At 34.5% G+C, this 14,425-nt stretch overlaps 1 protein-coding gene across 1 annotated transcript in view; it reads right to left on the bottom strand.

The window, feature by feature from the left end:
* LOC150079691 (histone lysine acetyltransferase CREBBP-like) overlaps positions 1-14,425 on the bottom strand; it is a 487,331-nt gene that overhangs the window by 237,171 nt on the left and 235,735 nt on the right. The window contains exons 12-13 of the mRNA XM_090384101.1: positions 8,758-9,559; positions 1,724-1,842 (exon numbers count right to left, since the gene is read on the bottom strand). Coding sequence (XP_090240227.1) covers positions 1,724-1,842; positions 8,758-9,559 — 921 coding nt within the window. The remainder of the gene's footprint in view (positions 1-1,723; positions 1,843-8,757; positions 9,560-14,425) is intronic.

A 14,425-nucleotide genomic window follows, 5' to 3' on the forward strand; every position in this document is an offset into this window, starting at 1 on the left:
TTTCAGAGTATTAAAAATCCCAATAACAATTAAACTTAGTACTATTCTATTTCAAAGCTGCAGAGATGTTTTATTCAATTACAATAATACAGTTGAAACAATATAAACTAACACAAATTTCTTTTCATGTTCGGCTGTTATAAGCCAAGTAACTGATTAGAGCTATCCTGTGAAACCTGAAAAAATTTTCATGGTAATCAGAATGATATTTTAATGCAACAAACAGCCACTATTTCCTGTTAACAGCTAACTGAATATAGACCTATGTTAACTATAATGCTTTGAAAAGTTTTTCATACAAAAGTAAACCATTAATAATTCAAAATATGAAAAAATGCAAATCAAACACACACTTTCCAAAAAGTCACCCAACACCCATTTTTCTAGCCCACTAGACCTTCCTAGATAAACAAGTGAAAGGCTGCCATTATGGAAGATGTATGTTGTTCTTGAGTCAGGCTGACTGATTTTAAGATTAATTATCATCAGATTTCACACTGTCTGGCAGTGCCTACACCATACAAAGTCAACCATCAGAAATACATTATCATGAAATGGAAGCATGATGGTATTACCACTGTCCAACAACCCACAAGACTACAGAAGCAATCCATGTAGCTAGAGGATACTCTGAACAGTAGTACAATCCCTCCAGACACACCTGATAAACATCAACCATGATTTACAGCATCGACAGGGATTGAGGTCTGTATGAACACACTAGGTATGGAAACAGAATCAGTTTTCATGGGAGAGAGGCAGTGCATAAACCAAACAGCAACACCAATCAGCAGTCTCTCTGCATTCATAATGCATGCATGACCAGCATTCATAGTGCAATGAATGCTGGTCTATACGGCATTAAAAATTGGTTCTGTGGAGTGACAAATCTCACCACACCCTATTCTGATCAAATGGGTGGTGTGGAAAATGCTTTGAAAATATTTGCTGCCAACAACAAAGTTTGGAGGAAGTGAGGTTATGAAGTGGAAGCTGTTTCCTCACTATGACCTAAGGCCCTTGGTGGCTGTATGCAGAACCACAAATGCAACGTCTACCTTAAAATTTTGGACAATCCTATGCTCCCTACCATATGACAGTTCTCTGGTACAGATAGATGTTCATTTCGATAGAATAATGCCCCAGGCCAGACTGCCAGTGATGTTTGAGAATGGTTTGTAGACATAAATACATGCAAAAGTTGCAATGTTTTGTGCAAATCTTGATTTGATCCCTCTGGGATGAAATGGAATGTCAGGTGAGGGCCAGTCTAACACATCCCACACTGGTAGCTAAACTGTTCACTGTTCTGCAGAACTATAGCCACTGCAATTTATCATTCACTGGTGGAGACCAAAATGCTACCATTAATATTAATAACTGATGTAATTCTGAAATTTACATGTAGCTGATACTTTCTGATAGGTAATGTACATGCAAGATATCCATAAACTGGAATCAACATATATTTACAAATTTGCAACATCTTAAGGACAGAATCATATAGGCAATTATACATACAAATATTGGAAAGCATTCAGAGAAACATGCTGTTTGCAGAAGTTTTTAAATTGGCGGTGGCCATATGTTTTAAAATAAAATGTTTCTACTGATTCCAAGCTTTATCAACACCTTGTATATACACATGTGGGCTTAGCTGTGAATGCACACATGCATGCAGACACACACATATCAAAAAATTCCATGAGAAACAAACACTTACAGGTATCTGCAAAAGTTGTGGATCTACTGGTTGCCGAAAAGGCAGAGATTCAGGATCTTGTCGATACAGCTTCTCCAATGTAGGCATAAGGGCTTGTCTTAATTCATCAGGCTTGAAAACTGGGGGAGAGAGAAAAAAAATTATACTTACACACACACACACACACACACACACACACACACACACACACACACACACACACACACACACACACACACACACACACAACTAAACCACATCACTCTGAAGGGGTGCAGATGGAAAGCAGCTAAATCACAAAACTTAAATTTAGAATAAAGCAGGCAGGCAATGTAGAAAGGAATTTGACAAAAAATTAATTCTGAAAAATGTCAAGAGGGAAATGGCACCATAGAATACACAAATTATGCTTAGCTAAGATGTTCAGAAATTCACCAAAAGAACTGTGTTTTGGTGTTTAAGCTTCACCCCCCCCCCTCTACATTACCAAAACCATAACAAATCCATGGATGCTCTTTGTGAGTATTGATGAAAATGATGTGATGTGCTTCTTTCACAAGACAGGGATTGCAACATGACAAAATTCTGAACAGGGCAGGCAGTTGGTATGAAATGGCAGAGAAAGACACTGCTATATGATACTGCTATTACGACTGATCAAGTTGCAGAAGTTATTCTGGCAAACATTTTGCTCTTCGGTTCTGACTACAACAGAGGTGGACGGTACAGGTGATTAGTCTTCAGACATTGTGGATTGACAATGTATACTTTCAATTTAACAGTAATGTCTTATTTATTTATTTACTGTACTATGTAGTCCCAGGCAGCTTTCCTAGCATCCCCACAACCTATTTACAACGTTGTACCACTGAACGTTGATGTACAATTATCTTAGATTTCCTCATAGAGGATCAATTTGTTCTCAATGTAATGTCCATGTCACAATGCAATACCAATAAGGTATCTGGCACTATCAAGTCCCAACATAAGGTTGTGATGATCTCCAAGGATCCAATTGACATTTTTAGGTCCACCATGAAGATTCAAAATCATGAGTAGAACTACAATCCAGGAAGTAGAAGTCTAAATCAGGAATTGTGGTCACAACAAAGAAATCAACTTTACCTCAAACTTGAACAGTCCCAATACGAGGGGGTATCAAAAAGTTCCTACCCTTACCTAGAAATAATAGCCCTAGAAAAGGAATCCTTTTCTATGAAGTCTGCACTTTTTGCCTGAAACCACGATTCCACTTCATCAATGACTTTCTGAGACAAATCAAAGTGCTGTCCACACAATAGTTTCTTCATTTCTCGAAACAAGAAGTCTGACTGTGCTAGGTCAGGAGAATAGAGTAGGTTCACCCTTAAAAAAAGTTAACATCCGCATTACACAAATCCAACAGTTAGTGAGAACACTGCATTCGACATTGCTTCTGCAAAGGCGTCAACAATCTTGAAACCCATTGTGTGGAAACCTTAGGCATGTGCAGATGGTCATTTTTTAAATGCTGTGGGCAGACCCATAATTCCCACTGCATCTGCGGTGAAATGAATTGGCACACATCTGTCACTCAGCACCAGCTGCTCAACCTTTGCAACTGTCTCACTGTCTGTGAATGTTGCTGGCCTTCCTCCCTCCCTTGGCTTGTCAAAGACACTTTTACGACTGCACTAGAACTCCCATTTCCACTTTTTTACAGTGTCGTAGTATGGGCAATTCTGCCCATACACAGCTTTCATTTCTTTATCAATTTCCTGAGCTTTCTTGCCCTGCAAATGCAAGAACTTGATCACTGCCCATTACTCCACTTTGTCAACCATAGTGTCCTTCCTCAGGTTCCAAGCTCCACCTCTGGTGTATGATCACAAACGGGAATGAAATTTCACATGTTAGCTATTGAATGTGTAGACAACTTATATTAAAAAAGGTATCTTCCTACTGATGTTTTATCTAGATCCCTGGAACCACAATAACACCACAGCATCACAGGTCATCCATCGAGGAAGCAACCACAATGCAACCAAACAGGCTCATCATGGTGGTCTAGCCCACCACTGGGGCTCCAATTTCTCCAATATAAGCCTACCTGAAAAGCATCAATGATCTCCTCAACAACTGCTCTGAATCACCTGATACTACATACTGTCAATACTAAGAGCTGCTGGATAAGGTGCAAGGAAGCACCATGATTTTAATGGAAAAAAAAAGTGTTTCATCTCTGATATATGTGCCAATCCAGCTGACCTTTTAATTATACCAAGTATCCACCAACTACCCATGGAAATAACTTATTCCAGTAATTAACTTACTGGCTAAACAAACACAACAATCCCGTCAAACTCTTTCTCCATATCCAATTACTTTACTATCCTTTCTCAGAGTACCTGACAGATCTCAATCAGATTCTCTCTAAGGTACCAGTTCGGTAACATACATTAGTAATCTTTCCACATATAGGTGCTATTCTGCCAAGAATATCGGATGTGTTGCCTGTCTTTGGTCCTTTTTCGAGAAAATCAACCCCCCCCCACCCCCAGATGTAGTCTCCATAGTAGAGTTCGGTATTACATTTCAGTCTTACCAGTGTATAGTAACCAACCTTTCACTTTTGGAAAGCAATACATTTCATAACTTTTATCAGGTGGGGGGGGGAGAAAGAAAAGCAAGAGCAGGTGAAAGCAGATTTCACTTTGGTCTAAATTCCTCCGACAACATATCTTTCATATTAAGATAGAGCCATAGGCCTTCCACTAAGCTTTTAAACATTAGTGTATCCAGGATTTCTGTTTGTGGATATCTGTTGCAAAAAACACAGAATTCCACTGATAGAAATTATCACTGTTTAAAAGAAGACATTGCTGCCATTGTCTTCATCAGAAATTGAGTCAGTTTTGTTTATAATAATAGCCCAGCCTAGACCTGACTGTAAAGAGAATTTCAAAATTTTCATTAGAAAAGGAAAATCTGAACTGAGTTTTATTTTACCTGGCTGAATATTACTTAGCAAATTATCAGAAATTGCTAAAAATGTCAAGCATTATTTGAGATAATTTGTTATATTTCAGGTTTCCTTCTGCACTTGTCACTTCCCCAACCAAAGGCTACCATACATCAATTCTTTTTTTTATTTCTTCTTTCATAATAGCTTCTAGTAGATTCACACACTGAAACTAGAACTGATAATTAACAACATTTACTGCTTTGTCTATTTCTTTATCTTCTCAATGACACTCAGAAATAATGAAAACTTGCTCACAGAAAATTTCAAATTGGAAAATAATGCACTCCCAATTGATGAAATTTATGATATTTATAAAACATTTTTCAGTGAAATGTATGCTAGTTTCCAAGCTGTGCAACCCACATATTCAAAGTCTTTCCTCATATGGATGCTCTTTTGCTCACCAAGAAAGTTACCCGTCTTTGGACCCTTTCAAGAAGTTTGATGTCTTTTTTTTTTTTTTTTTTTTAAGGTGTGATCTCCATACTTGAACACAGTATTCCAAATGTGGTCTAACAATAGCCTTATATAATGGGATTATGACGTTCTTATCTCTACTAGCAAATGTTTAATATATCATTGATAGGACACCATGGGCCTTCCTTGCAACCTGTCTACAATGCTCTGATTCTTCGTGCCTGACTGCATCATAACTCCCAAGTCCCTTTCTTCCAATACAGACTTTAGTTCAGCTCCACCAAGTATGTAAGTTATTTTGGTGTTACTGTTCCCCATGTGTAAGACCTATCATTTGGCCAAGTTAAAGCATACTTGCCACTTTTCTGACCATTCCTGAAGTCTAGGTTACTCTGAAGAAGCTGTGCTTGGCAGTGATCATTAACTACTCTACTGATCTTTACATCATCTGCAAATTTAGACATCATGCCCTCTATTACTTGATCGATGTCATTTAAGAAAATCAAAAACAACAGTGGTGCCAATACTCATCATTGGGGAACCCCATTTCTTAAAATAACCCAATGTGAGGAATAAGCATTTATCACAACCTCTGCCTAATTCCCTGTAGCTATCCCGCTATCCATCTAAGGATTCTCCAATTGATTCCAACCTGTTCCAGCTTGTAAAGTAACTGCTCATGTGAGACTGAGTCAAATGCTTTGCTGAAATACAAATAAACAATGTTGAAATTATTCCCTAAATCCAACAGCTCATGAATGACCTTGTCAAAACAGCTAACCAGATTTGTGAAACATGATTTTTCCTTAAGAAAACCATGCTGCATATCTTTCTGAATTCCATTTCTATCTAAATAATCCTGAATTCCACCCTTGATCATTGCCTCCATGATTTTCCCTACTACTGAAGTTAGATTGACCAGTCGGTAATTTTCCACTTCGCTCTTAGAACCACCCTTATGTATTGGAGATTGATGCACTTTTCCAATCCAATGGAATCACTCCCGTCCAGTGATGCTCTCATAATTAGCCTCAATGGTTCAATACACTCACTTGCTGCCTCTCTTAAGATTATAGGGTATATGCCATCAACCCCAGGAACCTTACTGGCCTGTAGGCTTGAAAGTTTTTTCATTAAATAAATGTGAAATTTCAGTATCATTACATTTTTTTTCCAACTTCACTCCCATGATTTCTCATTGACACAAAGGGTTTTTCTTCTGTAAATATCGATGCAAAGTAACTGTTGAGTTCATTTGCAACATCAGCTTGTGTATGTAATACTATCCCACGTCCATTACATAAGTGTCCGATCTGATTTGTCTTCCTCTTCTTTGCAATTATACATATAAAAAATTGTCCCCACTCTTTTGCCAGCGATATCTCATAATCTGCCTTTGCCAGCCTAAACTTTTCTGTGGCACTATTACAGATCAATTTATAGCTATTATAGGCTTCAGTACTTTTTATTGCTCTAACTTTTCCATGCTGTATTTTTATGCTCAAGTAATCTGACAAATTCATTATTCATCCATCTTGGAATCCCCGTGGAGCATTTTTTTTTTAATGGTATATACATATTCAAGGCTGTGATTGTTTTAAATGTATACCATAATTCAATTGTATTCGTTCTCTGTGAGATATTATTATTATTATTAATAGCCATATGGTGCAAGGAAGCCTGGGGCTTTTGCTGCACCAGTCAAAAAAAAAAAAAAAAAAAAAAAAAAACAAACTGAGTTACTCAGAGAGAGAGAGACGAGAGAGAGAGAGAGAGAGAGAGAGAGAGAGAGAGAGAGAGAGAGAGACGAGAGAGAGAGAGAGAGAGAGAGAAGGGAATCACCAAGAAAGAGAAGAATGATAATATCCAGCTCTTTTCTGTCGTCTTTTTTTTTTTTTTTTTTTTTTTTTAACTTTTTAATCATTCCAAGTTTGCCACTGTTCTACTAGTCTAGTTACACACTTAACAAATGATGGCTAATGAGTAAACCCATATTTAAAAATATCTTTTTTACTTCAATGGTATGCACCAGTTAAAATTGTTTAAATATCTTTCCTTTCGGCACCTCTAGATCAAAGTAACCATCTACCAAGTTTTCATCCACTTTCATAGGAAGGCATTCAGTTTCCTTTTGAGGGCATAAATTAACAAGATGACAGGGACAGCCTATTACCACCAAGTGCCTAATCTTCCCTTTTAATATCTTTGCTACTCCAGTTTTCAGGCTTAAAGGTGCATTATCAACACTTAAGCATCAGACTTTTTAAGGAATCCAACATGCTTATAAGTTGCCTGCTGATTGAAAGTAAAATATCACATCTACATACACAGAACACAAGGCAAATGCTTTACCTTTTTAGAATTTTACAATATCCAGAAAATGCACAAATGTCTTCTGAAATTTTACTGTAAAACACCATAAATTAATTGTGCACCACAAAGTCTGATGAAATATCCCACATTACAGTGAACAGTGCTATTAGAGAACATTTCTATTTTGTAATGTGAACTACCATAGCACACTTGATACCAATTCATTAACGAAAATAATTTTCAAAATTGGAAAAAAAAAATCCAACTTTAACAGTTTTGTTTTATTTTAACTAGTGCTAATAATGAAAATACCGTGTATCCTGGTAGCGATATATGTGTTGAACAAAGGGTGGAAAAAAGAAAAAGAGTAACGATATAAAAAGAAACAAAATGCAAATTTTGAAAAAACAACGATCAATGTGGAAATAGCATTGCAGTATAGGATAGGATGGTGAATATATAAATATCATCAGGTAGAAAAAAGAAATAACAAGTGTATATAAGCTGTTCTAGGCGGCGTGAACTCAACCTGGATAAAGCTTAGGATAATAATTATTACGAATAATAAAAATTAAAAATAAATAGAGAAGTCAGATTTGAAGTGCGATAATATGGATTATTTTTATTGTTATGTGTAGAATTTAAATATAGAATTTAACTAGTGCTAATAATGAAAATACCGTGTATCCTGGTAGCGATATATGTGTTGAACAAAGGGTGGAAAAAAGAAAAAGAAAAAGTGTAATGATATAAAAGGAATGTAACGATATAAAAAGAAACAAAATGCAAATTTTGAAAAAACAACGACCAATGTGGAAATAGCATTGCAGTATTTTTCACAATTTTGGTGTCTTCGTCAGAGGTCATCCACCAAAATTTGCATTTTGTTTCTTTTTATATCGTTACACTTTTTCTTTTTCTTTTTTCCACCCTTTGTTCAACACATATATCGCTACCAGGATACACGGTATTTTCATTATTAGCACTAGTTAAATTCTATATTTAAATTCTACACATAACAATAAAAATAATCCATATTATCGCACTTCAAATCCGACTTCTCTATTTATTTTTAATTTTTATTATTCGTAATAATTATATATAATATATATATATATATATATATATATATATATATATATATATATTATTATTATTATTTTTTTATTTTTTTTTTAGATTTTTAAAAATGCTAATATAACATTAAAACAAAGTACTACTCTATCTGAAAAACAGATTGATTGACAAAAAACAGGAAAATAAGACATTTCAATAGCATTACACTTAATATATCTATCTTCCTCAAGTAAGGCATACTAACCTTTCTTGTTAGGCTTTGGCTTTGGTGGAGGCTGTGAAAGTTCTGCATTTAGTTCAGATTTTGCATCAGCATTAGGAAGTTCTCCCATTCCTGTTGCCGATAATGGAGTTGACGGCTCTTCTTTTATGGGAGGTGGCTCCTCTTTTATAGCAGAATTTGAACACGGGGGTGGAATACTTTCTTCTTCCATTGGTTCTTGTTTTATTTCTTGTTTAATTTCCTGTTTTATTTCAGGTATTTCTTCTTCTTTAATTTCTGTGATTTCTTCTTTTATTTCATTTTTGCAGCTAATACTATCTACTTCCATTTTTGGTTCTACTATATCATCTTGTTTCTGTGAATTAAATGAAATATTTTGTGTTGGACTATTTTTGGCAATTACATTGACTGATGCCTGATTTTCTGTAGTACTCACAACTGTAAGAGTGTCTTGTGAATGTTGAGGAATTTGGGGAACTAAAGATTTAAGATCATCACTTGAATCTCTATTATTTAGTTCTGTTTCACTGGGAAGATGCCGCTGCAACTGTGGAGGATGTTGTATATGATTTGTTTGCTGAGGCTGAGGAGTAGATGGGGTCTGAAAATGGGTTCCAGGAACTGATGCTGCTCTTGGTGGTTGCTGTATTGGCGTTTGCTGGGATTGTGGTTGAGGAGTTGATGACTGAGGAATTGAGGGCACTAAGGAATGAGGCTGTAGCTGAGGAGATATACTACGTGTTTTTGCTAAAAGCTGATTCAAATGCTGCTGTTGCTGTGGTGCTAACTGTAGAGGTTGCTGTGGGGACTGAAGCATTTGAATCTATAATAAAAACAAAAAAAAAAACTTAATAAATGAAAATAAATATATAAACATTTTTAAATTTTGTATATAATAGCAGGTCGACCGAGTAAAACCCCATTACAACAAACTGCTCTCTGAGGGGATAATCACTTCATTGTACAGAAATTTTGTTGTAATGAAATGCTTCTAAAAATTATTTTGAAATGTCCATAATTGTGCAAAATAAGTTCTGCTGCACTTTTCTTACACATATAAACAGTAATTTCTGCTTTATTTTAATTAAATATCACCATTAAAATCAACAATAAATGAAATAGGTATATTACAAAAGTAAAAAATATTATTATTTTTTTTTTTTCCAGACAATATTGTTTCGAGAGCATTTTATTTATAATAAATACCACACATTCAGTAATGCGGTACAGATGCGACTTATTATTACATCACTTTTGTTTTTAATACTTAACTCTTTTGCCACATTAAAGTAACAAAGATGCAACATTAATGAACTCACATATATGTGGATACTGCAAGGATGAAAAAATGGGTGGGGGGGTGAATATAATCATTAAAAAGGAGTGAAATATATATAATCAAGGGTGTATATTTAAATATGGAGTTTGTTTTTAACACATTTTAAAACTTGCAGTATTTTCTTTAGGTGAATGCTTCCATAGCCAAATTTACAATATGGGCTACAACTATTTAAATATTGTTGTAGCCCATTTACAATACAGGCTACATTCATAACTTCCCAATAAAATTCTGTTGTCATGTAAACCAGTATATTTTAAGCGTAGACAGACTCAGAGAGTAAGCTGTACTGAATTTTCCCTAAAATTTTTTGTTCAAACAGGACTTAGCACTAATAAAAGGGAAAGTTCACCAGAGCTAAATTTTTTTAGTTAAGTTATAGTGCAGTTTCTGATAAAAAAAAACAGCATTTGTTGTAATGGGATTTTACCATACATACAAAACATTCAGAGTAACAGGCAATTGATCCATCAGAGATCACCAAATTAATGGTTCAATTTTTTTTTAATACAAAATTAAGACACTTGGTGCAACTTTTGCAAAATGCAAAATAAGTAATTTTTTTCCTATTAATCAATTCACCCATAGAAACAGAAAAGATTAAATGTTATGTGGTAGCTGGGACCTTGAATATAAATGTTCCTGGGTTTAAAAAAAAAAATCTTTAATTTGCTAATCAAAGTTTTTCTGTGATAAATGTGATGTACAGAGTGATGGAAAAATCTCCATGCATCTAGGTTAATCACAAATATTCTATTAAATTATTTTATTTTTACTATTAATATATTAGTACTCAATAGTAATTTCATTAGTGTAGTGGAGGCAGATGGTACCATCTATCCACACTAATCAGACAGAACAATATAGTACTTTACTTGCTGTTGATATAAAAAAAAAAAACTAACTCTGTCAACAATCAAAAAAAGATCAATAGCATCGGACTACTGACTGTAACTATTAGACAACTAATTGAAATCCTCTCATATAAATACCTGTTGACAGCACCTCTTGTCAGAAGGCATAGTAGGGATCAAGACACTCAGCATACAAGGGACTGACAACAGGTAAGACATGTTATAATTCTGTTTAACCTTAATTATATGTTTCATTGTAACTTCGTAAAAATTTTTTTAACCCGGTACTTTTTACTTCTCATTTGTATAGAGGATTCTTACCTTTATTATAAATTAATAATAATGTATAATATAAAGTAGAGTGGACTCCCGCTTTATGATATTAATCTGTTCCAGAGACACCATTGTATAGTGAAAATATTTTAATGTGAACCCCAATAACACACTTTTTTTTATAATTCATTCCAAGACCTCGGAAGTGGAAATTTTCTCTATATAACTAAGCTATTTATCTCTCTAAAAAGTGATTTTTATAATGAAAATTGTACATATTGATTATAAAAAAAACTGATCAAAGCACAACAAAATATCACTTCAATTAAAAGATGCAAAAACAAAACACGTGGCCAACCTGTTTACAAAAGCTGCTATTGGCTGAGAGGAAGGATCATGTGGTCCAGTCAGAGACAATCATAAGTTCTTTGTAAAGTGAAATAAGTAGGCACCAGTGATTACTGTTAGTAGAATCAGCTGCTTTGCAGACCCAAATTTCGAAAAACCAATTCCAATCATTAAAATGCACTACGCTTTCATTGTTATCATATATTCAGTTATAAAAATCAGTTTGAGTGCCTTTGTGATATTTTTCTAAAATACATTTCTGGTGGTCACTACCATAAAACAAAAAAAAACTATTTGCAGTTTCCGGTCTATTGGGCTTTTCTGTTAGTGAAATCTATTATACACAGGTAGTAAACTCAATCTTATTGCATTAGTGATAATACTGATAGCTGGAATCTGTGGGTTTTTACATTATTATGGTGAAATGTATATCCCCTTCCATAAAAATCTTCAATCATATAAAAAACAAATTTTCAGTATCTTCTCTTCAGTCCTATATTTTAAGCTTAGTAAAATTGTTACTCCGTATGTCACTTGCACATATCGTGTTAGTTGCAATTTGTGCGTGCTGTGTTCTTCATTATTGATTGGTTATTCTTTTTACTGTTTTAAATATTACAACCCCCCCCAAATGTCAGTGAACAGAAATATCAATTAGTATGTATGTATATATTACAGTACAGTCAGTCCTCATATAAAACGTGTTTACACTACACGAATTCGATCATACACAATTTATAAATAGGGGAACGATATCTTATATAACACGAACCGAATTCGCTTATGCACGATTTGCCTTGGTGTTTACAAGAAATGGCAGTCGAACGCAGAATCACCCCAACCGAACGCAACATGATAGGAATGAAGAGAAGATTCTGAAAACGTATTTATGTTTTTTATATCAGTGAAGAGGAAACACATTTCACCATAATAACGTAAAAACCAACACAATTCCAGCTATCGGTATAATCGCAAATGCAATTAGATCGAGTTTACTACCAGTTTATAATAGATTCCACTAGCAGAAATGCAACTGTAAATTGTTTTGATTGTTTTATGGTAGTAACCCCTAGAAATGTGAGTGTTAAGTGTATCTCTGCCTTTAGTGTTGTTTATTCAGTTGCTACATGCGCGCAGCTTTGTTTATGTGTATCAAGCGTGCCTCCTTGTTTTGTAATTGTGCTTTATTCCCTAAAAATGAGTAAAATTCTTAATTAAAAAGGTGTGAAAAGGAAGCGTCCTGGTGAAGACACTGCAGATTCAGAGAGAAAAAGAAAAGCAATATCGATAAACAGAGGCGGACTGGGTCAAAGATTCTTACCCGGGAAAATTTATAGTGGCCTCAAACTATGGTTTATGGCCAAAATCACACCAGCCCGCCGGGGTTTCCCCGGTAAGGCTTATGGCCAGTCCGCCTCTGTCGATAGAGAAAAAATATGAAATTGTGAAACGCTTTGAGCGAAATGAAAGACCATGTGATATTGCACGTGCTACAGACCTAGATGAGGCAATGCCGAGAATTACAAAGAATGCAGAGAAAATAGAAACAACTTTCATAGCAGGAACAACTCAAAGTGTAATTAAAATCCATTAGATTAAGACAAAGAATTGGAAGAGATGGAACGGCTGTTATCTGTTTGGATAAAAAATCAAACAAAAAACAAGTTTGCTTACGACGGAAGCAAAAGCATTAGCAATATTTTATTATATAATAGTCGTAATAAAATATGTATTTTATTCGTAAAAAATACTTACATATTTTTTTATTATTTATTATATTATAATAAAATATAATATTATAATAAAAGATATAAAAAATTATAATATTATTTTTTATTACGTATTTTAATCGTTAAAACAATTAAAATTACCCGATTATTTATTGTGTTTGGTAATGTTTTGGTTACAAATGTGTGTTCAACCTTGGGTGGTCGGCTCCTAACCCTACTTTTCCCATAGGGCCTGTTTATATTGCACGATTTTGCATTGCACGAGGGTTTCTAGGAACACAACTATCGTGCTATATGAGGACTGACTGTATTAATTAAGCTATATATGTAGGAGTAAATTTTTATTTTGCTAACTTGCAGAAAATATTCTTCTGATTTTCATGTATCATTTAATTTTGTTTAATTGGTAAGGTAATAAAGTGTAAATTTGTGCTTAATATATCTTTACTTTTATAGCCTCTAGATAATATTCCTCCCATTTTCGCTTATTAGAATCGCCGTTCAATGGAATTAAAATTCAATTCGCAAACATGATCAATGGCCGGCGCTTACCACATATCATATAGTGAATGGTATTTTATTATGGAGAGTCCATCGTAAAGTGATTTGATCATACGATGAACCAATCGAAAAGCAGGGTGTTCCACTGTATAAGTAAAAGTATGGAGTTTTGTAATTTAACCACACAAGTATGTAATTTCAATTTGTCCCCCCTCCCCAAACATCTTAATGTATAGGAAGTTAGTTATTAACTGAATAAACTATCTTAATATCCACACGGTATAAGAATGGTCATTACTAAAAGTATAATTCTATAAAATGTAGCCATCATATTTTGACTATTCCTGAAAGTTTTCCAAGTCAACATGGAGTCTGCTTGTTACTGGTCATTAACTATTCTCTCAATCTTACTATATGCCAAATATGATGTCACACCCTATATCCCTTCAGTATCATTTAAGAAAATCAAAAATGACAGCAAACCCAGCATAAATCCCTGAGGGATCAGACTTCTAACACTAACCCAATCTGAAAAGTAATCATTAATCACAATGCTCCTCATTCTGTCCTGCAGCCTTCACTCTTCTTATATGACCATCATCTTTCTACCAGTTTTAGGCAAACCTTCCAAAGACTGATGACAA

Source organism: Mastigoproctus giganteus, chromosome 10 (assembly GCF_048544385.1).
Source record: "Mastigoproctus giganteus isolate SK-2022 chromosome 10, ASM4854438v1, whole genome shotgun sequence".
Lineage (NCBI taxonomy): Eukaryota > Metazoa > Arthropoda > Arachnida > Uropygi > Thelyphonidae > Mastigoproctus > Mastigoproctus giganteus.